Below are 25,217 nucleotides of genomic sequence, written 5' to 3' on the forward strand. Positions count from 1 at the left end.
AAATGCAAAACATCCATGTACGCAGTACAATCCACTCTGGTAGTAGGGTAGGTTGTAACAGCAGCACTCATTGTACTTTACATTAATTTACAACGTTTGAGGATAAGTCATTCACCCCTAACATGCTTTTGCATCCCTTCACACTGTTTTTTTTTTAATCGTTTTCCTATGTAAACGTACCACAGTTTAGACAAATGTCTTTGACCATTGCGCTAATGCGCTACATCTGACTGTTTTTTCAGCGTCTCATACAGGAATGACACGCTTTTTAGATGCCATGTCAGGGTAAAAATAACTTCAACTGTCTCGAGACCGCTGCGTTCTGCTCTCTTCGTGGCACTTGGTCTAGCCTCTTTTTAGTGCAAATCACATTCGATGTGAATGGCCCCTTTCTCTTTCTTCGTTCAAATGTTTTTAAAGGTGCACTTGGTAATTTTTGTGTCATTAATGAAGTTTTACTCCTCATTAAGTTAATTGCAGTTTTGAAATATGTTTAAAATCATGAGCACTCACCTGAGATGAAGACTCCAGTCGTATCAGTAACATTATAAAAGTTGTTTTATTCTATGGAGAAGGTCCCCTCATGGGAGCTGCCATGTTAGCATCACATGACCAGCCAAATACTACTCACTTAATCTCAGTAACCGTCCTGTTATAGGACACTTTCACTCATGGATTAAATCGATCATGGCTTCCTGTGAATATTGAATTTCTACATGGGCATCTGTAACTTCAAAATGTTGCATTTGAATGGTGCTGCATCCACGCCACTAGGTGTCACTGTAAGTCCAAGATGACCAACCTGGGCACCTGAAACATTTAGGAATGAAGCATTATGGTTGGGGGTTTTAATGTTCATAATTTTAATATATTACAAAAATGTATTAAATATATAAATATATTATATTAGTACAATAATAGAATATTTTAAATTGGAATTATTCATTAAAATGGCTATTTTAATTTGTATTGAATTATTTATTTTTATATCATAATGTCAGGGGTGTAAAGTAATTGAGTAAAAATACTTAAGTATTAAGTATTATTTTGGGGGGATTTGTACTTTACTCGAGTACAATTTAAATGGTATACTTGTTCTTTTACTTAATTACATTTCCAAAGAAAAAAAAGTACTTTTTACTCCTCACAATTTTATTTAAACTTGAAAAGTACTCATTACATTTTTGCAGATCATTTTCTTTCATCTTACTGGACTCATGCTGCTTTTTACTGCATCCGACCAACAACAGATGACAGACCAGAGGTCAGTCATTTTCAAATGAAGTGTCACACGGCGGCTGTGTGAAGTTCCGACCATCTGCAAAGGTGGAATTTCTGATCTGGTTTGAGCTGCGGATACGTTGAAATATTTGTGCGACTAGACCATATGTGACCGCCCGAATGTGTGTGATGTATTCATTCAAAACTATGAGCACAAAGTGAGAAACACTGATGGTTTTTGTCCAAAACTTTATAATAAACACCTGCTACTCTACACCTGCCTTCATGTTTAAATCATATCATTGAATTTTTACTCCTTATATGCTGAACTGTTGTTGTTGTTGTTGCTGGGCAACTATTAATTATAATATTAACTATAAAACCAGAAATGATAATGATGAAAATAATACTGATAATAAAAATAATTGAATCTGAGCAAATATTAATTATGAATTTTATTGAATTTACTCATCTGCTCAACAGCAAGGTTTGGTAGCAAACCTCAGAAAACAATTCACAAAACCAACAACATTACTAACTTTCTTCAAAACAAAAACATATTATTTTTATTTTTTTTATCTTTCTCTGTGTCTCAACGTGCTGGGTGCTCTGACATCACAATTCCTGAGTGCCTTCTCCCATGCAACGAACACTGCATGACTGTGTCAACGTTGTTGCAAAATTTAATTATGTGGTTCATTACACATCTCAGGGCAGTTCCGAAGTAAAATGTCCACTGTGTGGCTCTAAAAGCGAGTGAAATGTTCTCCCAAACAGATGAAGTTTTAAAGGTTAATGTTTTATCAAGATTTAAATCAACAAAACTGACCTCCCTACCCTAAACCTTAAACCTAAACCTAACCAGTAGTGTCAGAAAAAGCAAATGTGAGATGAAAAACACAATTTCTATAGCAACCACATCATTTTGTGGTGCTTCTATGACACTTTCAGCTCACGTGTCATCTCACGTGCTCTTCAAGACTCGTACCCCACTCCTTTGTATCGCCAATGCAACATTCTATCAGTTGAGCTACCGCACAATTTGATCACACTTAAACAAGCTTGTAAATGTAATTGGTTATGTGATGCAAACGTTAAAATTAGTTATCTGCTATAGCAAAAGTGTTTATATGCAATAAGATAGCACTGTGTGAGGAACAGGGTGAAAAGTAAGTGTTTATGAACTGATAATCTGCCATTTTACTCGTGATTTGAGTGAAAGGGGATAAAAGTAATTGTTGTTTTAGTGCCTCTACTGTTCATTCCACCAGGAAACTTCTGTGTTATGTATACAACAAGCTACATAAAAATCATTTAGCAAAAATTTAGTTATTGTAACATTATTCTATGACCAGGTTGCGAATGCTACTGGGGGAGAAATATGACAGTCATCAGAGACAATAAAAAGGCAACTTAAACCAATCGAATTTAACAACATCTCCTTGATTTCATTCTAGCTATGAAAAAAAACAAACAAACAAACATACTTTTCACTTTTTTAATATTTAAGTACAATTTAATGTGAATACTTTTTTACTTTCAATCAAGTATGTTTCTGGCTAGATACTTGGACTTTTTTTTTTAATTTATGTATTTATTTATTTTTTAACCCCTTTTCTCCCCAATTTGGAATGCCCAATTCCCACTATTTAGTAGGTCCTTGTGGTGGTGTGGTTACTCACCTCAATCCGGGTAGCGGAGGACAAGTCTCAGTTGCCTCCGCTTCTGAGACCGTCAATCCTCGTTGTGCATGACACCATGGAGACTCCCAACATGTGGAGGCTCATGCTACCTCCGCGATCCACGCACAATTTACCACGCGCCCCATTGAGAGGGAGAACCACTAATCGTGACCACGAGGAGGTTACCCCATGTGACTCTGCCCTCCCTAGCAACCGGGCCAATTTTGGTTGCTTAGGAGACCTGGCTGGAGTCACTCAGCACACCTTGGATTCAAACTCGCGACTCCAGGGGTGGCAGTCAGCGTCAGTACTCGCTGAGCTACCCAGGCCCCTGATACTTGGACTTTTAATTAAGTACAATTTTCACTCAGTATCTATACTTTCACTTAAGTATAATTTCTGAGTACTTTTTGCATCCCTACATAATGTGCATCAGCCTGTTAGCAGCCAAGTGGGATGAGTCCCGCCACTTCTAAATGGCCAATCCGATCCTATCACAAACACTACCATAATTTCCAGCCAATGATTTGTGACATTCTTTGTGTTAGGAGTGCATCTATAATGCCCCCTAAAATCTATCTATCTCACTTTTGAGACAGCTGAGGGAATGGAAGCATAATGGCAACTTGTTTTATTGATTAAAAAAAAAAAAAAAAAAAAAAAAGGGAAAAAAAGTACATTTAATCCGCGATCAACCAGATTAACTGGACAGAAAGGCTATTTTCATCTACAACGCGCCCCAGATGGGAACAATGATGTCGAGCACTATGTTTTATGTGGATTAGTAGAAGGACAGTTGATGCTGTGCAGTGCATATTACATAAATAAGAGATCTCAGAGAAAATGAGCGCAAGATTAACGCGTATTCATCACTGGCGAAAAGAAAGAAACAAACTTAGATGATGGTAACGTTGTTTAAAATAAAGCCAAACAGAAATCGGGTTTATGACTGTTGAATTTCTGAAGAAATATTCTGCAGCAACAGATGTGATGGGGAGGGGGAGAGATTAGTGGTGCTTTCATGATTTGAAAGCACTTGAGCTTAAAGCTGTTGGGGAGGGGGTTAAACCAGCAGCACTACACTTATCACAATATAGACGCAGACAGACACATCAGCATGTCTGCCTGAGGACAGACTGCTCTCTGGGCATCGTCTTGATGTTAATTTAGGAAGGGTTTTCCTCGTCATCTGTAAAGCAAAAGATACGGAGAAAGAAATTTAATCAGGTAAGATGCGATCTGTTCACCTTAATCGTTCATATAGAGAATACTTTCGTTTTTAGCCTATTTACGGACTTGAATGGAAATACATGAGAAATTGCGACATTATTGGCCTACATATTACTAAAGTTAAACGACACAAAACTTCTGTTTTGTGAAATGTGAGGCGATGCGAATAGCCTGTAACTCTGTGCGTCAGCATCGTAACCTGTTGCTGAAGATCAGCGCAAATGATGCGCGCATTCCACCGCACAAGACGCGTCCACCTTTACCAACGCAGTGATAATAAACGTTATTTTTATAATGTTATTAATTGTATAACGTATATTTATTATAGTGTATTTATATTTAATATGTGTTTATATTAATATATTTATATAAATACGAATATAAAGCATTCACATTCATAATATATTGTAGGGTGAGTCATAACAAGTTCACTTGCACACATACATAGCATAAACACTTGCATAAATGAATGTGAATTAAACATACTCATAGGTATTGCATTCGTGCTAACATGAAATGCTCACACTTATAGAGGCTATACCACCTACAAAATCACACACACACACACACACACACACACACACACACACACACACACACACACACACACGTATAAAACCTTGGAAATGGGCCCTGCATATATGCATGTCCATTGTTCTCTAAACATCATTTATATTAGTTTAAATTGCATGAACTCACACTTCCCCAGTCAACATTCATTTTCATTGCTTATCTTTTTTTTTCTCCATGCAAGTGAATAGTGACTGAACTGAAGCTGTTATTCTGCCAATAGCATCTCATTTTGTGTGCCACAGGAGAAATAAATTCATATGGGTTTGAAACAATATGAGGGTGAGTAATGATGAAACACATGTTTATTATTAGGCAAATTTGTGTTTTATTGAGTTAATAGAGTAACTGCATGTAATTTATTTATTTATTCACTAGTTCAGGCTACATAATTTGTTCTCTACATTACAGATACCCCCCCCCCCCCCCCCACATATAAACTGTTAAATAGGGCAACAAATGGGCTTAATAGATAAGCATTTATACAATCAGTAAATCAGTGAAAGGAAGAAAGCCACCATTGCTAAAGAGGTCCCTTGTTTATCTGAGATTTATTTCTGTTTTTTTTTTTAGATTTAGATTCATTTTGTCCATAATCTTGTTTCACATGAGAGAGAGAGAGAGAGAGAGAGAGAGAGAGAGAGAGAGAGAGTAGAAGACAGGGAGGGGTTAATGGTGGGTGAACTGTATGGCAGAGGAGGCTAAATACATCATGGATTACAGTCAGCCATGTTTGTTATCTGGCTTTGGGGTACACACACACACACACACACACACACACACACACACTTGTTTTTATATCATTGTGGGGACTCTCCATAGGCTTCCATGCGTTTTATGGATTTTATACAGATTTAACAATAATTTCTATCCCTTAACCATAACCCTACCCCAAAACCTAACCCTCACAGAAACCTTTTTGCATTTTTACATTTTCAAAAAACATCATTTAGTATGTTTACTAAGCCATTTCCCTCGTGGGGACTTTGTCTGGGCCCCACAAGTTAGGTGATCTCAGGTTTTATTATCCTTGTGGGGACATTTGGTCCCCACAATGTAGCATAAACATGTACTCACACTGGTTTCCATGTTTTATGGGGACTTTCCATAGACATAATGGTTTTTATACTGTACGAACTATAGATTCTATCCCCTAACCCTAACCTGCATTTTTACATTTTCAATAAAACATCGTTTAGTGTGATTTATAAGCTATTTTCCTCATGGGGACCGACAAAATGTCCCCATAACTTCAAACATTTCAGGTTTTACTATTCTTATGGGGACATTTGGTCCCCCCAAAGTGATAAATACACGCATTCAGACACACACACACACACACACACACACACACACACACACATGGTGGGACGTCCCTTTGATATATTCTATCTCACAATCCTACCCCTAAACTTAACTCACCGATTTTTACATTTTCACAAAGACATTATTTAGTATGTTTATTACAAGCCATTTCCCATAGCAGACTGTTACATGCTTGCCAATGTGGCTGATTTCACCTTTGACTATTTTTATATATATTGTGAATATGCATGTTCAGCTTTGACTAATGAATGTGTGAAAAGAGACTATATTCAGTGTATAGTATGAATTTTATGCATAAGACCATTTGTGCTAATGGTTTTAGCTGAACTTGAACTCTTGTACTTATATGCTTCCATGGAAACCTAGTCTCTCTTTGCCAATTACAGTGAAAATCAAGATTGTATGGAATAATTATGGTATCTGTCAGAGCTGTGGTGCAGCAGGTAGTGCACATGCTCTCATAAAGACCTGTTGTGCCCTTGGGCACGTAGAATTACATTTAGTCTGCGTCGTGTTCAGATCACCTTCCCTACTTTCTTATTTCAAGTCACGTTTTATATTGTAACCCTTAAATGCACTGGTGTTTCACCAAAACTTTATCACATACATTTGGTCTTTAGCAACGCAGCATGTATATCTATCACAAATGGATCTACAAATGGCCAGATTGTGTAAAATTGTATGTGCATTTTTAAGTCAATTCGAAAATGATAGAATATAATATATTCTATTTTGATTAGATAATTCACCATCTTTGTGCAGAAAATCAACATGATGTACTGTAGTTATTTGTATGAATATAGAGCTAATTTGTCTTGTAAAAAACAAAGTAGATATCCTGTGATAGTAAACTTAAATAGATATGAAATAATTATAAAAATATGATTTGCTCATTTATGTGCAAATATACAGTGTACTGCAACACTTACATATCTCAGGTCACTAACAACCCTTTACTCTTTTGGTAAGTAAGCAATTAGAAAAACATATATGTTGTGCAATTTTTTTTTTTTTTTTTTTTTTTTTTACACTATTCATAAGAGAAAGGTTGAGAAATACTAAAGATTTGGGAACATAACTCAAAAAAGGTATGTGGTAAAAGCGGTGAAATGTGGTCCCGGGTCACTAAAGACCCAAGGTATGCATTTAAGAGTAAATGAGATTTATGGTTCCTAAATATTTTGTTTTGTATTATTTTTTGTATTATTATTATTATTTTTTTTTTTTTTTGTGTGTGCAATTTATAAAAAGTAGAATCTAATTTTGAGTCCCTTCTTTGTTTCAATTTTATTGCCTCATTAAGATTTGTATGCCTCAGTAAGATTTAAAATTATGTGTGTACATTACCAATATGAGAGGCTTATGTAAGGGATAATGTACAATTAGCTGATGGTTGACCTGGGTGACCAGGACCACCCGGTCAACCTAAAGGGGTTTCTTTTGCGATAATGACTCGATGACTTTACATTATGCCAGTTATTTTATGGCTATGAAATAAATCAAAACATGGGCATGAAATTTTTATTTGAACTGAAATTATTTGACAAGCTAACATGTAGAGACCACTGCGGAACAGGAGACATGCAGCGTATGAAGATACGATAGATTACCTTGATGAGTGGTCATTTATACAGTGTTGCCATGGACAATGGTCTTTATTCAGAATGAAATATTTAACCTGCTAAATGCCGTGATTGCCCAGAATCAGAATCAAGTATTCCAGAGAGCTGAGCTGTAAATGACAATATTAACTGTGTTTACATGACACCTTTTGTATGGGCATTTCATGATAGTGTGATTCTTGACAGGCGGCTGGCATGAGGTTTGTACATATGAGTGACCGTGTTCGGCGGACTGCTGAACCAGAAGAACCAAAACCAGAACATGAGCCACATCCTGCTCCTCCAAAACGTCACGACTATGAAAACATGAAGAACAAGTTCATGAATGAGCTGGAACATCTTCCATGTGAGTACCTACATTTATTCCTAGCATGAAATAATGACAAATAAAAGTTGGTGGACAAATAAAACAAAGGTGTTTACTTTGTTACATCATAATAATATGTGGCATTAAATGCAGTGCTTGAAGTGGAAGAAAAAAGTGCAGAGACTCTCCTTGTTAGTATTAAACTTGATAAAATAATATATATATAAAAAAATGATACTGTGAGAGTGTTTTTGTTCACAACATATGTTTATTTAAAAATAAAATCAATAAACTTGGTGGTTTTATACAACACGGCAGGGCTCTTCAGTTACTTTCTTGCGGGGGCCAGATTATCCAGATGAAAACTTTTTCGAATTTATCTTACCACTTATCTTACTTATCTTACAACACTTTCATTGTAACTAACTTGTTAACATGAAAAACAAAACTGTTAATAATATGTGTTCACTTACATTAAAATAGTATTTAATTACATTAAAAGAGGTATTTAATTAACATTTTAAGGTCTGGCCGTAAATTCCTTTTTAAGATCTAGCTGAAAAACAAACATGACCTCACACCCCTAACTAACAAGGTTTTGATTAACATTACTTTGAAAATAAAAACATATCATTTAGGGTTATTGTTTTTTAAATCTGAGCAAGAGCATTAGCAGATCTGCTGAAGTCTTTATCTTTGACAATATCAACCCACATTAGAAAACAGTAGCAATCTAATGTAATGTATCTTTTTTAGCCTGATCTCACAGTGAAATCGGAAAGAGTAGTTCGACTTTTCTTTAGGAGAAATCGTATATACATACCGAAATTTAAAACACTGCCCCCAGTGGCCAAAGTGGTAAGTGTTATAGGGCATATATGAGCGTGTGAGCTCCATTTACATCCAGGAAACATCGCCAAAAGCTAGTTATAAATTAAGTTCAACTTTCAGCTGTACAGGATGTAATACAGTGAAGAGGACTCTACCCCCCAACCCAAACCCCAAACGTAAACCTAACCATTAGTGGAGTGAAACTGAAATGATAGAGGGAAAAGTGCAACCACTGAATCACACTCGTCACTGATTAAGTGAACGGTTATGGTTACCTCCTGGTTTCAACGTAGATACGAACCCGGGTGTCACAAAATACTGTAAATGTAAAACTGAAAAAAGAGCATCATGTCTGTTCTTCATTTTTCTTTATTATCCTCTCATTCAGTGAGGGAAAATAAGCCTTTCCTTGTCCTGCACTTAATGGAGTTTCATAGCAAAGTTCAGGAGGAGCATGTTCATTTAATCCAACAATCAAATCACCAGAATAAGTGTATATAAACAGCTGCTTACATCCATGCTGCAACAATTCTTCCAGCATTTGGCCCCACCCATTACAGGTTATCAATATAAATAAGTTGTATTTATTAACCACACTACTGCAAAACGGTGCTCTTATAAAGTATTTATTAAATCCAACTCTAAGGCATAAACTCCAAATGATTTTGTACGTCCTCCTCAAAACAAGATGAGTCACCCCGTGCCATCAATACAGAGTTAACTGAATTACTCGCATTACGTTGGAGAACAATCTACAAAGCTCCAATCCATATGCTTAAGTTAAATAAATATCAGACCATGGTATTCATCTTGGTACTTATTTTCAGGTGCATTCTAATTTAATGACAACTTTAAATGATGTTGTACATATGCACATGCAAGCATGTATCCTAACATCGCTTCACAAATGTTCCAGACATTTAATCTAGCAAAAAATTACGTTTAAGGTGTCTGCAGACGCTACATTTCATTATGTCTGCCTCAACAAGCATTTGAACAAGCATGTTCACAGGTGTCATGCAACACTTAATTGTGCAAAACGTCATGGTTACTTGTGTAACCTCCGTTCCCTGATGGAGGGAACGAGACGTTGTGTCGATATAGTGACACTAGGGGTCACTCTTGGGAGCCCGAGACATCTCTGGTCTTTGATAAAAGGTCAATGAAAATTGGCGAGTGGTATTTGCATGTCACTCCCCCGGACATACAGGTATAAAAGGAGCTGGTATGCAACCGCTCATTCAGGTTTTATTCTGAAGAGCTGATATAAAGTCCGGCCATTTCAGCGGGTAGTTCAGCGTTGTGGCAGGAGGGACACAACATCTCATTCCTCCATCAGGGAACGGAGGTTACACAAGTAACCATGACGTTCCCTATCTGTCACTCACTCGACGTTGTGTCAATGTAGTGACACTAGGGGTCCCTGTACGAAACGCCACAACTGGCTGAACTGTGTTACGTGAACTGCCGGTGTGTGGTGGGCAGACTGCTGTGTGCCTCATAGCCAGCACACCAGGTCGACACGTAACCTCCCCCAACATAGTTATGAGTGTCGAATGGCCCTTTTTGGAGAAAAGTCGACTACCCAAAGATAGAGACAGGCTTAAACCAGTCGTGTCCTCTTTAACCCTTCTCTTTTTCCACTCCCTAAAAAAGAAGGGGGATTATCCGACTGGGCCACCAGGTCTAGTCGGGAGGTGTCCCTCCCAAGGGGAAGACACCGCGGCGTCCACACCTCGCCCAAAGAGGGGGGGGGGTATTTAAGTGGAAGAATACGTCACATGGTCTTTCCAACCATGTGGAGATCCATCAAGGTAGATCCTGCCCAATGGGGGAGGAGTTACCACAAACATGGAGACTGGGGCAGAGGGGTTCTGCCCAAGGAAGACGCAGTTTGCCAGCAGGGAAACGAACTAGCGGAAGATATATATCGCATGGGGTAGCCTTACAGGGAACCGCCACATGCGGAGCACCTACCCCAGAACAGGGCTCTTAATTAGCATGTTTACTGGGCCGGCAGCGAGTCTCTCTGAACACTTGACTGCCACAAGGTTTGGAGGAAGTCAACCAGGGAACAAAGTTTATGAACACTACTGGGAATTAATGGTGCATGTCTTCAGCTCCAATGGAGGTGGAAGGCGCTATGTGCAAGCGATACACCCGGCCGGCTATCCCGGGCTTATCCGCTTGTGTTGCATGCCACTACCTGGGACGAAACCGGTTCCACCCGGAGGTTGTAGAACCTTGCAAAGGTGTTGGGTGTTGCCCAGCCCGCTGCTCTGCAAATGCCTGTCAGAGAGGCACCTCTGTCCAGGGCCCAGGAAGCCGCTACACCTCTGGTCGAATGGGCTTGTAGCCCTACCGGGGGCGGCATGTTCTGGGCGAGATATGCCATAGTTATGGTGTCAATTAGCCAGTGGGTGATCCTCTGCTTGGAGACAGCGCTTCCTTTCCGCTGTGCACCAAAGCAGACAAAGAGCTGCTCAGAGATTCTAAAGCTTTGCATGCGATCCAAATAGATGCGTAAAGTGCGCACCGGACACAGCAACGACAGGGCTGGGTCTGCCTCCTCCTGGGGCAGTGCTTGCAGGTTCACCATCTGGTCCCTAAAAGGGGTTGTGGGAACCTTGGGCACATAGCCCGGTCGGGGTCTCAGGATCACGTGAGAGTAACCCGGACCGAACTCCAGGCACATTTCGCTGACAGAGAATGCTTGCAGGTCACCTACCCTCTTGATGGAAGTGAGCGCAGTCAGGAGGGCAGTCTTCAAGGAGAGTGCCTTAAGCTAGGCTGACTGCAAAGGCTCAAAGGGGGCTCTCTGTAGACCCTGAAGAACTACAGAGAGATCCCATAAGGGAATGAGGCGCGGTCTGGAGGGATTCAGCCTCCTGGCACCTCTTAGGAACCAGATGATCAGGTCGTGCTTCCCTAAGGACTTACCGTGTACTACGTTGTGGTGTGCTGCTATGGTGGCAACGTACACCTTCAAGGTGGAAGGGGACAGCCTCCCTTCCAGCCTCTTCTGCAGGAAGGAAAGCACTGATCCGACTGTGCATCTCTGGGGGTCTTCGCATCGGGAAGAACAGCACTTAGCGAATAGACGCCGCTTAAAGGCATACACTAGCCTGAGTGATCGTGTCTACCACTGCGGGTGGTAGACCACTTAGGTCTTCTGCGTCCCGTCCTGGGGCCAGACATGGAGATTCCAGAGGTCTGGGCGCGGGTGCCAGAGGGTGCCCCGTCCCTGAGAAAGAAGGTCCTTCCTCAGGGGAATTCGCCAGGGGGGAGCTGTCGCGAGGAGCGTGAGGTCCGAGAACCACATCTGGGTGGGCCAGTAGGGTGCTACCAGGATGACCTGCTCCTTGTCCTCCCTGACCTTGCACAGGGTCTGTGCAAGTAGGCTCACAGGGGGAAACGCATATTTGCATAGGCCAGGGGGCCAGCTGTGTGCCAGCGCGTCTATGCCGAGGGGAGCCTCGGTGAGGGCGTACCAGAGCGGGCAGTGGGAGGATTCTTGGGAGGCGAACAGGTCCACCTGTGCCCGTCCGAATCGACTCCAAATCAGCTGAACCACCTGAGGGTGGAGGGAAACCTGCTGTGACAGCATGTCCGCTGTAGTGTTGAGGTTGCCCGGGATGTGAGTGGCTCGCAGCGACTTGAAGTGCTGCTGACTCTGGAGGAGGAGACGGCGGGTGAGTTGTGACATACAAAGAGAGCGCAGACCGCCTTGGCGGTTGACATATGCTACCGCTGCCATGCTGTCTGTTCGAACTAACACGTACTTGCCCTGGATCAACGGCAGGAACATCCGCAGGGCGAGCAGAATTGCCAGCAACTCGAGGCAGTTGATGTGCCAATGCAGTCGCGGGCCCGTCCAGAGGCGGGCGGCTGCATGCTCGTTGCAAACAGCGCCCCAGCCCGTTTTGGAGGCATCCATCGTGACCACGACGCGCCTGAAGACCAGTTCTAGGGGAACACCTGCTCGTAGAAATGAGAGGTCGGTCCAAGGGCTGAAAAGACGGTGACAGACTGACGTGATGGTCACGTGGTGTGTCCCATGGTGCCATGCCCATCTTGGGACTCGAGTCTGGAGCCAGTGCTGAATCGGAACGCCTTCAAACAGGCCAGCACCGACTGGGCATGCTCGTTTGTAAGGCGCGCCATCAAGGAGACAGAGTCCAACTCCAAACTGAGAAAAGGGATGCTCTGAACCGGGAGGAGCTTGCTCTATTCCCAGTTGACCCGAAGCCCTAGTCGGCTGAGGTGTCCATTAGCAGGGCAAGGGCAGCCTCTGTGATCTTCATAAAGACGCGAGGAGACAGGGACAGGCCAAAAGGGAGGACTTTGTACTGATACGCCTGACCCTCGAACGTGAACCGCAATAAGGGTCTGTGTCGAGGAAAGATCGAGACGTGGAAGTACGCATCCTTCAGGTCTACTGCCACGAACCAATCTTGATGCCGGACGCTCGCCAGAATGCGTCTTTGCGTCAGCATCTTCAACGGGAGTCTGTGTAAAGCCCGGTTCAGTACTCGCAGGTCCAAGATTGGCTGCAACCCACCGCCTTTTTTCGGTACGATGAAGTAGGGGCTGTAAAACCCTTTCTTCATCTCGGCTGGAGGGACAGGTTCTATCGCGTCCTTCTGTAGGAGGGTAGCGATCTCCGCGCGCAGGGTGGCAGCGTTTTCGCCCTTGACCAAGGTGAAGTGAATATCGCTGAACCTGGGCGGGCGCCTGGCGAACTGAATCGCGTAGCCGAGTCGGACGGTCCGGATCAGCCACCGCGATGGATTGGAAAGCACGAGCCACGCATCCAAATTCTGCGCGAGGGGGACCAAGGGGACAACGTCATCGGATGTACCGGCAGGTGGGGCCTCGCGGCGGGGCAGAGCGCGAGGTGCCACAGCACGTGGCTCCTTGTGGCCACCCCTGGAACAGCCTGGGATGGGGGAGGAAGAGGCCTGTCTTCGTAACCCATGGAGACTGCCACATCAGGGGTGGTTGTGTGCCACTCAGGGGGGGAAAGGGCACCGCTGGAGCGCCAATCCTGCAAGAAAAAGCCTGTGTACGGTAGTCTTGGTGACGACCGTACGCACCGGTTATTTGACCCAGGGAGGAAGGAAGCCGCTCTTTTGCTGAACTGTTGGGTACTGCAGCCAATTGGGCATGCAGTGAAATCAAACAAAAAGGCAACAAAAGATTTTCCACCCGGCCCTCCACCGGGGGATGGAGTGGTCTTCCTACCAGCTCCACGTGAGTGGGTTCCCTCATCCCTGGGTTGCCCGTCTCAGGGGCGCTTCGAGGACCTCCGTGGGTTCTTTGGCGCCGGCTGTGAGACTGGTGGCATCGGCTTCCTGCGGTGGGCTCCATGCTGGGGCCGGGCCGAAGGGGCGGGCTGTGGCGGAGCCGGCGCAGGGGGACGCCCTTGGCGACGAGCAGACGGGGTGCAGGATCTTGAGCCGCGCTGGGGCAGGATGTGACGGATTGTCTCCGTCTGCTCGAGAACTGCTGGGCAAAGTCCTCGACGGTGTCCCGAATAGGCCCACCTGGGAAATGGGGGCAGCAAGGAACCGTGTCTTGTCGGCCTCGCTCATCTCAACCAGGTTGAGCCAAAGGTGGCGCTCCTGGACCACTAGTGTGGCTATCGTCCACCCGAGAGACTGCGCCGTGACCTTCGTCGCCCGGAGGGCGAGGTCTGTCACTGAGCGCAGTTCCTGCATCAAATCTGGGGCGGAACTACCCTCATGCATTTCTTTCAGCACCTTGGCTTGGTGGACCTGCAGGAGAGCCATGGCGTGCAGGGCAGAGGCGGCTTGTCCAGCAGCACTGTAGGCTTTAGCTGTCAGGGACGACATGAGCCTACAGGGCTTGGACGGGAGCTTTGGGCGACCACGGCAGGTGGCGGCGCTCTGCGGGCATAGGTGCACTGCGAGCACCTTATCCACCGGGGGAATCGCCGTATAGCCCTTGGCCGCCCCGCCATCGAGGGTCGTGAGAGCTGGGGAACTGCAGAGTCAGGACCGGGCAGTGAAAGGTGCCTCCCACGACTTCGTCAGCTCCTCATGCACTTCCGGGAAGAATGGCACTGGAGCGGGGCGCGGCTGCTTTGAGTGGCGCCGCGAGCCCAGAAACCAATCATCAAGCCGCGAGGATTCAGGGGAGAGCTGAGGGTTCCACTCTAACCCGACGCTCGCGGCTGCCCGGGAAAGCATGGCTGTCATTTCAGCATCGGCCTGTGACTGGGCGATCGTCCCCGAAGGGGGAAGCCCAGCTGAGGCTTCTGCGTCCGACTGGACAAGTCTGCTCTCCGATGCTGCGCTCGAGAGCTCATCATCTTTGTGAGCTCCTAACAAGAAGCCAGACTCGCCGTGAGACGAGCCGGCGAACTCATCCGGAAGCCTGATTGGGGCAGACGAGTGTGCTGGGGAATGGGAGGTCTGCGGGGGGATACCCAGCGGAGACGATCCCATTGGAGTCCCCAAATCGCCCCCAGTGCTAGCCGCGCTGGCCTTATACCCGTAGGTAGAAGGACCGAGGCGGGGAGCCACAACATTGCCATGGTCATGTTCTCGCAGTGAGAACATGAACCATTCACAAAAGCTGCCTCCATGTGGGTCGCGCCCAGACACGAAAGACAGCGATCATGACCATCCGAAGTTGAGAGATAACGACCGCAACCAGGAAAAACACACAATCCCCAAATCGCCCCCAGTGCTAGCCGCGCTGGCCTCATACCCGTAGGTAGAAGGACCGAGGCGGGGAGCCACAACATTGCCATGGTCATGTTCTCGCAGTGAGAACATGAACCATTCACAAAAGCTGCCTCCGTGTGGGTCGCGCCCAGACACGAAAGACAGCGATCATGACCATCCGAAGTTGAGAGATAACGACCACAACCAGGAAAAACACACAATCGGAAAGGTATCTTTGAAAAGACGTGTCTTTAAAAGACATTCCGTGTGTGCGCTCTTTTAGAGGGGAAAAAGGCTCTTTCAGAAAATATACTCTCTAGTTTTTCTGCCGAAGCGCCCAGGGGCATTCTCTGCAGTGCACCAGTGCAGAGGAGGGAGAAGCCGCTGAAATGCGCCGTCAGATCCAGCAGAGGTGAATGAACAGTAATATTCAGCTCAATGAGCATGACCATTTGGCTCCGAAGAGAAAATCTGAATGAGTGGTTGCATACCAGCTCCTTTTATACCCGTATGTCCGGGGGAGTGGCATGCAAATACCACTCGCCAATTTTCATTGGCCTTTTATCAAAGACCAGAGGTGTCTCGGGCTCCCAAGAGTGACCCTAGTGTCACTACATCGACACAACGTCGAGTGAGTGACAGATAGGGATCAAAAATCCATTCCAGTTCAACCACTCAACTGCAGAGCAGTGCTTTAAACTGCTCCTGCAAGTGCCCTTTTACGATCCTGGCTAAACTATTCGTCTGTTACCCCAATTGCCAGTGCTATTTAATGCTAGGCATTTCTGCAATGCATGTTTTACATATTACTATTTACATTATCTGTAAATGTTATATTATCCATAAACCCCATCCCTCTAGGAAGCAGCAAGTAGTGGTTGCTCCAATGTTTCCAACAATGTACATCCATTATCAGAGTGCTGGGTTCGGCCGTTATCTCAGCAGAATGCAAATGCCTGCCAATCTTGAGCCCGGCTAGCTGCACATTAGCTGCAGACCGATGCTATATGTCCGACCACGCTTCAGGTTCCTTCAGCCACATTCACTAATGGCTCTAATACCAATCCACTGCAGCCTCTGTATTTTACCATGTTTCCACCGTAGTCTATTTCGTCTATGCCTCACCACAGCTGTAACAAACCCCAACTTTGCATCTGCAAGTCCCTTTCTCCTCTAACTCATAAGTACCACCCTGGTACCTCACCGCAAATCCTCTCCTCAGGCAGTGCGCTCAAGCTTAGTGACACCACAGTCACGGCACCACTGCTACTGGCTCAATACATTTCTGAAGCAGCACAAACGCGCCATTCACGTGCCGCAACCATTCCACATGTCTTTCAGGTCATGCGTCTAAGCATTGTGGCACTGTAAACATGATGTGTTTTTCTGCTTAATCATCCCATATTATGTTACTCATACCAAACGAACCATTACCCACCTAGTGACTGACAACATTCGGGCTGTTTCACCATAAGCCTGCATCTCTGCATCAATCAATTTCATTCGAATATAGCCTACTATACGCCCTCCCATCGAGTGCAGTGCTTGATGACTCAGCCCATTTGTATCACAGAGTGAGTTCTTGTTTATATGCTGTTATAGGGCTTTACTGGTTGTTTAGATCAGTGTTACTATCAGAAATAATTAATAATTATGTCTTTAGTTATTAATTAATATTTAAATTAATTAATTGAATCTAACTCATTAAAGCCTCACAAGGGGCACCAATTATTATGTAGGGCTTTACTGGTTGTTTAGATAAGTCTTACTATCAGAAATAATTAATAATTATTTCTTTAGTTATTAATTAATAATTAAATTAATTAATTGAATCTAACTCATTATAACCTCATATGGGGCTCCTATAAATGTAGCGTGCTACGTTTAGGAGCAAGTTTGGTTATTAGCAATAATTAATAATTATCAAAGATAATTATTAATTATTAAAATCAATAGAACATTGATGAGAATCAATGTTAGCTTTTTTAATCCTTTAAATCTACAATTATCAAAGATAATCGTTAATTGTTAACATCGATGAAACATTAATTAAAATTAACACTAGCTTATTGATCATTCAAATTCAACAATCATCAAAGATAATTATCAATTATCAAAAATCAATAGAATATTAATAAGGATTAACATTGATGGGGCACCACCCTGGAATCAGGGACTAATAACCAGATAGTAAAACAGTCTCAATATTAGATTGTTTTCTTAGGAAAATCGACATCCGAAGAATATCGATTTTCGGGAAAAAAAACAATGAATGAAGGCTTGAATCCGAGCACTGACATCCCGTCAGCATGACACAGGCATATGCAAAACAAACCAAAACACTTCTCTTTGTAATATAAACAAAGTTTATTTATGCAGTAATATCAATTAATAATTAATACAACGCAGTCAATAAACTTCCGACTTACAACTACAAACTAAACAGTGATAGGATTAGATATGGAAACTAAAATAATCCTATAACACATAAGGTGTGTGTGTGACAGTGTGTGTGTGTGTAAGGAGGGACATGCACAAAATGGCGGACGTGACTCTCGAAGAGAGTATGTCACGCGAGACTTCCGGCCAGGGAATATGACCGTGAATGGGGGCGGAGAGAAACCAGTCAATGGCATCTACCAGTTACCGCGTGTATCCGCTTGTACGATAGCTTAGGGACAAAGCTGGGCTTTAGCATTAAGTTATCTACGAGCCAAAAATGTGTGCCAGAATGTTTGTGAGGGGTCGTGTGCCTGTGTGTGTGTGTGTGTGTGTGTGTGTGGTTAGTACGAAAGAGAGAGAGAAGTGACAGCCCTGAAGCCGATTTCACGATCGTGGGAGAGAAAGCAGCTGTTAGTTCATCGCTCAGAGACGCGGTGGACGGCTCGTAAACAGTCCCACGTTCTTTGACTCTTTAATGGATGAACTCGGTTTACCTGTCTCACCCGCGATGGCGAAATTGCACAACAGTCCAATTTGGTTGGACCACAATACAGCAAAACAAATTTGTGATAATTAATACCCTGAGTATTAATAATGAGCGGACATGGCGGTCCGTAAACTGTACAAGCAAAAACCTTGAAATACAAGAATAACACACTATAATATTCTATCTCTGCCCAGACGTAAACCTCTTACTTGAATCGCATGAGGATACAGGTAGAATGTGTTTTCCTCCGTCCTTTAACTCCGACCCGGTTCCTTGAGGCTCGGGTGATGGCGGGAGGCCGTTTCCTCGCTCTGTCGGCGGGCGGTACAGCTGTTGATTCTCGGAAAATGTCGACTTGATTGAAGATTAAAGAGAAATCTTTCATCTCTTCACTTCTGCAGGCAAACAGATGAAAATGCGGATTGCTCAGCGGTCTCCTTCGGATCCGTTAGAGTGTTCGGTTGAACACAGAGTAATCTCAACTCGTCCAGCAAGATGGAGACAGTTTCAAGTCGGACGTTACTTCCTTGTGCCACAAGGTTGCACATGAGAGCAGCGATGAGCTGCGTCTACACACTGCAAACAAAGTTGCTGGAAGCAAATCCCAGAAGCATTTCAGAGGTATTTCAGCTCCTGATGATGTCATGGTTTGGGGTGCGTTCTGTTGTGTGCCTCATCCAATAGGAGTTGAGAGTTCGATCCTTTAGTGAGCAAGGCTTCATGGGATTTGTAGTCTTTTTTGGACTCCCTTTGTTTGATTTTGGCGCGATTTTTATCAGTATAATTTACGACTTGGAATGTGGGGCTTGAGTTAGGTTTTTACGACTGTGTTAGGCCTGCCTTTGTCTTCTATCTGAATACATGAGGCCCAACATTCTCCCCTTTGGTCTGAAGAGTTGGTTGTTGTCCAGCATCTTTAGAGCAACTGAAGGGCCGAACATTTCTTGTCGGTTCACAGTAACCTGTGGGTTACGCCATCCATGTATTCCTGATAGGAAAGAAAATGGTTGCACAGTCCATACAGTTCATTAGAGTTCACAGAGGCTTTATCATCTGGACAGAGATTGAGACACATCTGGGCATAGAACTTCTAGCTAAATCTAAAACTACATTCATCACACCTAAACATTTCAAGTTATTGGAAGGCACAGCATTAACCATAACACAATCCTTTGTTGTTCTTTGGTCATAACACAAAATCAAAGTAGAACCTGACATTGGTTACTAGGAACAAAATGTTAGAGGAAAGGAGGGTTAAAGGTTAAAAGGCTTATCCTTGGAAATGATTGGGGTTAACCTGTGGGATGGGCTCAGACTGGTGTGTAAAACGCGGCTGTATGAGAAGTGAGTCCAGTCTGGCCTGTAGGTGTTGAATGTACCTGTTCATGGCGTGTGCAATAATTGCGATGATGACCCAACCACTAAGGAGGAGCCAGAGGGCAACCAAACTGATAGGGTGTTCTTGGTAAGATGACGATCTGCTTATGTGACTAGGAAATATAGTGGTCAAGCCAGTCGGTTTGAGACTGAACTTCACTAATTTCGTCCCTTCAGCCTGAAGCTGCTGTTGAAGGGTGTCATCAACGGCGAGGCTGTGACCTCTAAATGCATCCATGATCTCAATTTCTGCGCCATTTTTGTCAACGATGAGATGATGGAGGACAATATCATCAATGTGCACGGTGGCTCCTTGGGGAACCATTACCGTTTCGTTTTGTAGCCTTAGTTTAGTGGCTGTATCATGGCAGTCATATGACATTGGAACTTCGGTGGCTGGTGTGTTAACGAGCCAGCGACTGCCTGCTGGCTCTACCTTTGTCTCTGTTCCTTCATCTTTGATGGACATGCTACCATGACACTTGTTCAGGGAGGTAGTTAGTCACCTCTCTAACAAAGGGGCTGCATTTTGACAAACCCAATGAATGTACTTTGTCTTGGTACACATGTTTAGGTTAGGGATAAGGTAGAGCAAGGGGTCCTCATCGTGGTAGGTGAGTGTTGGTGTTTTTAGGTGAATGTGTGCATTACCTTTCTGAAAACCAACTTTAAATACGGACTTTAGTCTGTATATATTCTGCCTATGATGGTAGATTGAGGATAAATTCTATTTTGAAGCTCTGAGGATTTACATGGATTGGAATTGCAAAACTATATACCAGGTGTATCTGTGAAGGTTGCACAATGGAGATAGTAGCAGATCTAAGGATTTGTTCGACAAGGTCTAGGGAGACCAGGTAAGCTGGAATCCTTCCACCACTCAGACTGTTGACTGAGGAGCTAATTTCTCTGAGGTCCTGCATTAGATCTCTAACGAAACACGCATAAGTTGTTTTTTCTGACAAAGTCCCTAAAGCGTGCAAAGTGTTATTGATAAGAACGGATTGCAAATTTACAGTGACTATAGTACCCTGAAGGGTTTTACCCAGGCCCTGTAATTGTTCTTATTGGAGTCGTCGTCTCTGCTGGATTTTTGGACAATGGTGACGTGTGCATCTGAAGCTGGCGAACTGTTTTCTGGACCAAGTGGTCTCGGTATGTCAACCTGTGCCCATGTGTCCACGATGGCAGTCAATGAGCGGAGCCAATCAGTTCAGTAGGTCCTGGCCAACTAACAGTGGTTCCGAATTAATGGGACATATGTAAACAGGGTCTATTAGCATCATCCCTTGAAAGGTGTCAATCCAGGCCCGTTTTGTGATAGATGACCTATCTTGCGTGTAGCTTGCGATGCTTACGTTGCAGGTCTCTGTCTATAACGGTTTGCCAAGGGAGAGCTTTGCTCTAGCCACCTCTGCGAAGGTGTTGGAACCCATTAGACTATTTCGGAACCAGTGTCGAGTAGTGTGTGGGAGCTGAATGACCCATATGTCAGGCGTTGCCCTTATGGTACAGATCGCCCAAGAAGGTCAGAAAAGGAGGGTGTGGCATGTTAGGAGTGACTGTTTTGGGGAGCAACTTGGACACTGTTCCCCTTTTCCTACAAAGTAAACTTTGGCATTAACGGGAGGGGGTACATCGTCTAGTCATACTGACGGGGTTTCAGTGCCGTGTTCCTTTGAGGAGGTCAACGGACCTGGTGAACAACGGAGCATGTCAAGCTTAGTTACTAACTCAGTCAAGCATCTCCTTATGTCCTCCATTTCGTTTCTCAAATCTTGTTCTCTGAGGGGATTTGAAACCTTGCCTACCCACTCACCTTCTTGTTTGGGTTTTTGTTCGAACTGCACCTTTCCTTTCGGCCTGTGAATGTTTTGTGGTTTAGGCCTGTCGTGACCCTGAGGGTGTGTCTGGTCACCACCCCCCTGGTTCTGTTGCCTTCCCTGCTGGTGGGGTGATCGGCGCCTCTGGGGTCCTGGTCTAGCATTCATCTTAACGCGAGGCATTTCGTTGCCTTCAAGCGCTAGGTCTGCATATTCTGAGGCTTGGATCCCCAGGACTCTGGCGTCGCCTTCATTCCCTCGGGCAGGGCGCACACGTGTCTCCCATGCCAGTTGCGCATATCTTCTGATTTCCTGCATGGTGAGGTTGCCCATTCTGCAGTGCATCGTGATGTCATATCGCACACACTCGTGGAGGTTGTGAAGGAAAAGAGACTTGAAAGCTCGTTCCTCCTCCAGACCTGGTGCGTTGCTTCCTTGGAAGTACGTGGTTCTCTGGCGTCTATAATACTCACAAGGAGGCTCGTGCCTCTTCTGGGTGATGGTGAAAGCAGCTATGGCAGCAGAGGCTTTGTCGATATACAGCGAATACTCCTCGTGTAGGGCTTTACACAGAGCTGAGTAGCGGTTTCATGTACCAGTCGGTAGCATTTCCATGAACGCATGGACACTCCTTACCGTGGTCTTCTATATGAGCTTGAGTTTTTCACACGACGAAGCGTAAGGCAAGTCAAACAGGCAGTGCTCAATTTCCCTAAGATAATTGTCAATGTTTGAATCTCGATTACTTGGGTCAAAGCGTTCTATGTCCCCTGCGAGGGACTCGAGTTGTCAGATGCACAAGCATTGGTGTCGGTATAACCACGGGTCGTCCGAGTCATCCGAGACACCATAGTCACTCAGATTGCTATAGCGATGAGGACGACTTCCTCCCCTTCGTGGTGGGGAAGGAGTCCAGTCGACGTGTGGGGGTGGACCCCGGGTTGCGTTCGACTCCCTGGCTAATGGGATCTTCGAGCCGCTTACACCACTCTGGGCTTGAAAATAATTGTCCCCCCCGTGGTGTGGAATCAGTCGGTTCGAAACACAAGGTGGCATGACTGAAAACTGACTGAGGAGGGCAATTGTAAGAAGGGGCACCTGCATCCAACCAGCAGGCCGCTGGAGGATTTTGAAAGGTGTCTTGGAGTACGAAGTCAGAGACTGTACCACTAGGAGCAGCTTGGCTCCTAGCGTGTGTTCCTGGGTTTCTCAGGGGCACATTTTTACGCGTAGTGCTAAAGAGGGTGCCCTCTTCTATGTCAGATGTTGTGCTGTGCGTTTCAGCTTCACTTACCTGATCTGACTCTACTCTTAGCTGGGCAGCTTGAAGTTGCCTGCGCAATGGTTTCATTTCCTCCTGCATCCGGGCATTATCTTCCTGTGCCTGGACTTTCTCAGCTTGAGTGCACCTAACGTCTTGGTGCAGGCTGAAATTTTCCTTCTGCACCGCATGATAGCTGCTCTGCAGCTTGGCGAGCTGGGCCTGGTGCTCTGCGGTTTGCAGTTGGGTTTTGCTGTGATGAAGAAGGAACATTTGGCCCACAAGGTTCAGGATTGTGCGCTTTGGCTCCCGACCGGGTTGTTGACATAATCAACTAGTTCCTGCAATGCTTCATCACAACGACTAATATTGTAGCCGTTAAGGTTATCTCTCTCCTCTACGGAGAGACGGAGGACAGCAGCAACCACATCTTGCAGTGCTGGGTCGACTAACCTCTGTGGAGCTTCAGCTCCAGTCACGCAGGGCGATTGGTGACTCATTTTACTGGGCAGTAAAAATTCTTGCGACACAGTGGCTCTGATAGCTTGTTGTTTTACAGTTTCTATAATGCTAACACGAACGCACAGGTGAGAGGCTTCGACCTGTGGCTTACGGGCTACTGTTATGTAATGTGCAAATTTCACTGTGTTCTCTCTTTGATGGACGTCAATGAAGTGACTTGGCACCTCTCTGTAACATTTAGATGAAGGCGTTAGGAGTTAATATAACAACAACAGCAGATTTTAAGCAGACTATAGTAAATTTACCAACCCCTAATTCACTCATAAGAGCACTTTCACACCACACTGGCTTATGTTTGGCAAGTTGTGAGAAGTCATTGTCAAACAGAACCAAACATTTCAGAGGTATTTCAACTCCTGATGATGTCATGGTTTGAGGTGCGTTCTGTTGTGTGCCTCATCCAATAGGAGTTGAGAGTTCGATCCTTTAGTGAGCAAGGCGTCATGGGATTTGTAGTCTGTTTTGGACTCCCTTTGTTTGATTTTGGCGCGATTTTTATGATATGAAGGAATGTCTTACTCAGTGGTTCCCAACTTTTTTTTCCTTGAAGTCCCCCCATTTACATAAAAGAACCCCCCAAGATATAAACATACAGTATACACATAAACTCACCAACCATTTTATGAGGTACACCTGTACACCTACTTATTCATGCATTATCTAAGCAGCCAATCGTGAGGCAGCAGTGTGATGCATAAAAGAATTTAGATACAGGTCAAGAGCTTCAGTTAATGTTCACATCAACCATCAGAATGGGGAAAAAATGTGATCTCTGTGATTTAGACTGTGGCATGATTGTTGGTGCCAGGCAAGCTGGTCTGAGTATTTCTGTAACTGCTGATCTCCTGGGATTTTCACGCATTTTGCTGTTACCGCGGAGACATAGCGTGTGTAGAGGCTTCACGCTATTCTCCATGTCATCCACACACAACTCACCACATGCCCCACCAAGAGCAAGAACCACATTATGTCGACCACGAGGAGGTTACCCCATGTGACTCTACCCTCCCTAGCAATTTGGTTGCTTAGGAGACCTGGCTGGAGACACCCTGGATTTGAACTCACGACTCCAGGGGTGGTAGTCAGCGTCTTTACTCGCTGAGCTACCCAGGCCCCCCTTTTACTGGTTTTTGATTATTCAGATGTTCTGTTGGACATGTAGTCAGAGGAGCTGCGGTGCTGTACAAGCGCTAAAAGATGCAAACGTGGGAAGCGAGCCGGCACGCTAGTCAAGCTCATCTAGCGAATCTCCGCTATCTTCCTAACAAAACGGACAAATTACTTCTCCTCACCCGTAAAAAATTCTGCTGCACTGTGCTTCACGGAAACCTGGCTGAGTGAAGCCATACCAGACAGTGCATTACATTTGCCGGGTTTCCAGCTGTTCAGAATAGATCGCACCGCAGAGTTAATGGGGAAAATGAAAGGCGGTGGAACGTGTTTTTACGTCAACGAATGTTGGTGTACAGATGTAACAGCGCTGAAGAAGATGCGCTGTCCTAATTTAGAGGCACTCTTCATAAACTGTAAGCCTTTCTACTTGCCGCGGGAGTTTTCCTTGTGTATTCTTGTGAGTGTTTATATTCCTCCACACGTGTGCATGAACGCAGTGCTGCAGCAGCTGGCTGATCAGATCACAGACACGGAGCAACAACACCCGGACTCACTTATTATTATTATTGGATATTTTAACAAGGCAAATCTCACACGTGAACTGCCCAAATACAGACAGCACATTACATGCCCCGCCAGAGGAGATATATATAATAATAGAATAATAATGGTTAACTGTATCTACGTGTCAACAGATCTAGAGTTCTGCCC

General features: G+C 44.5%; 1 protein-coding gene across 2 annotated transcripts in view; it reads left to right on the top strand.

Annotated features, from left to right (window-relative positions):
* The first annotated feature begins 4,012 nt into the window (after window positions 1–4,012).
* Window positions 4,013–25,217, top strand: part of syt5b (synaptotagmin Vb) — a 45,938-nt gene continuing 24,733 nt past the window's right edge. For both annotated transcript variants that reach the window (XM_051686855.1, XM_051686856.1), the window contains exons 1-2: window positions 4,013–4,130; window positions 7,838–7,997. In XM_051686855.1, the coding sequence (XP_051542815.1) occupies window positions 7,847–7,997 (151 nt within the window). In that variant the 5' untranslated portion in view covers window positions 4,013–4,130; window positions 7,838–7,846. The remainder of the gene's footprint in view (window positions 4,131–7,837; window positions 7,998–25,217) is intronic.

This window comes from Myxocyprinus asiaticus, chromosome 44 (assembly GCF_019703515.2).
Source record: "Myxocyprinus asiaticus isolate MX2 ecotype Aquarium Trade chromosome 44, UBuf_Myxa_2, whole genome shotgun sequence".
Lineage (NCBI taxonomy): Eukaryota > Metazoa > Chordata > Actinopteri > Cypriniformes > Catostomidae > Myxocyprinus > Myxocyprinus asiaticus.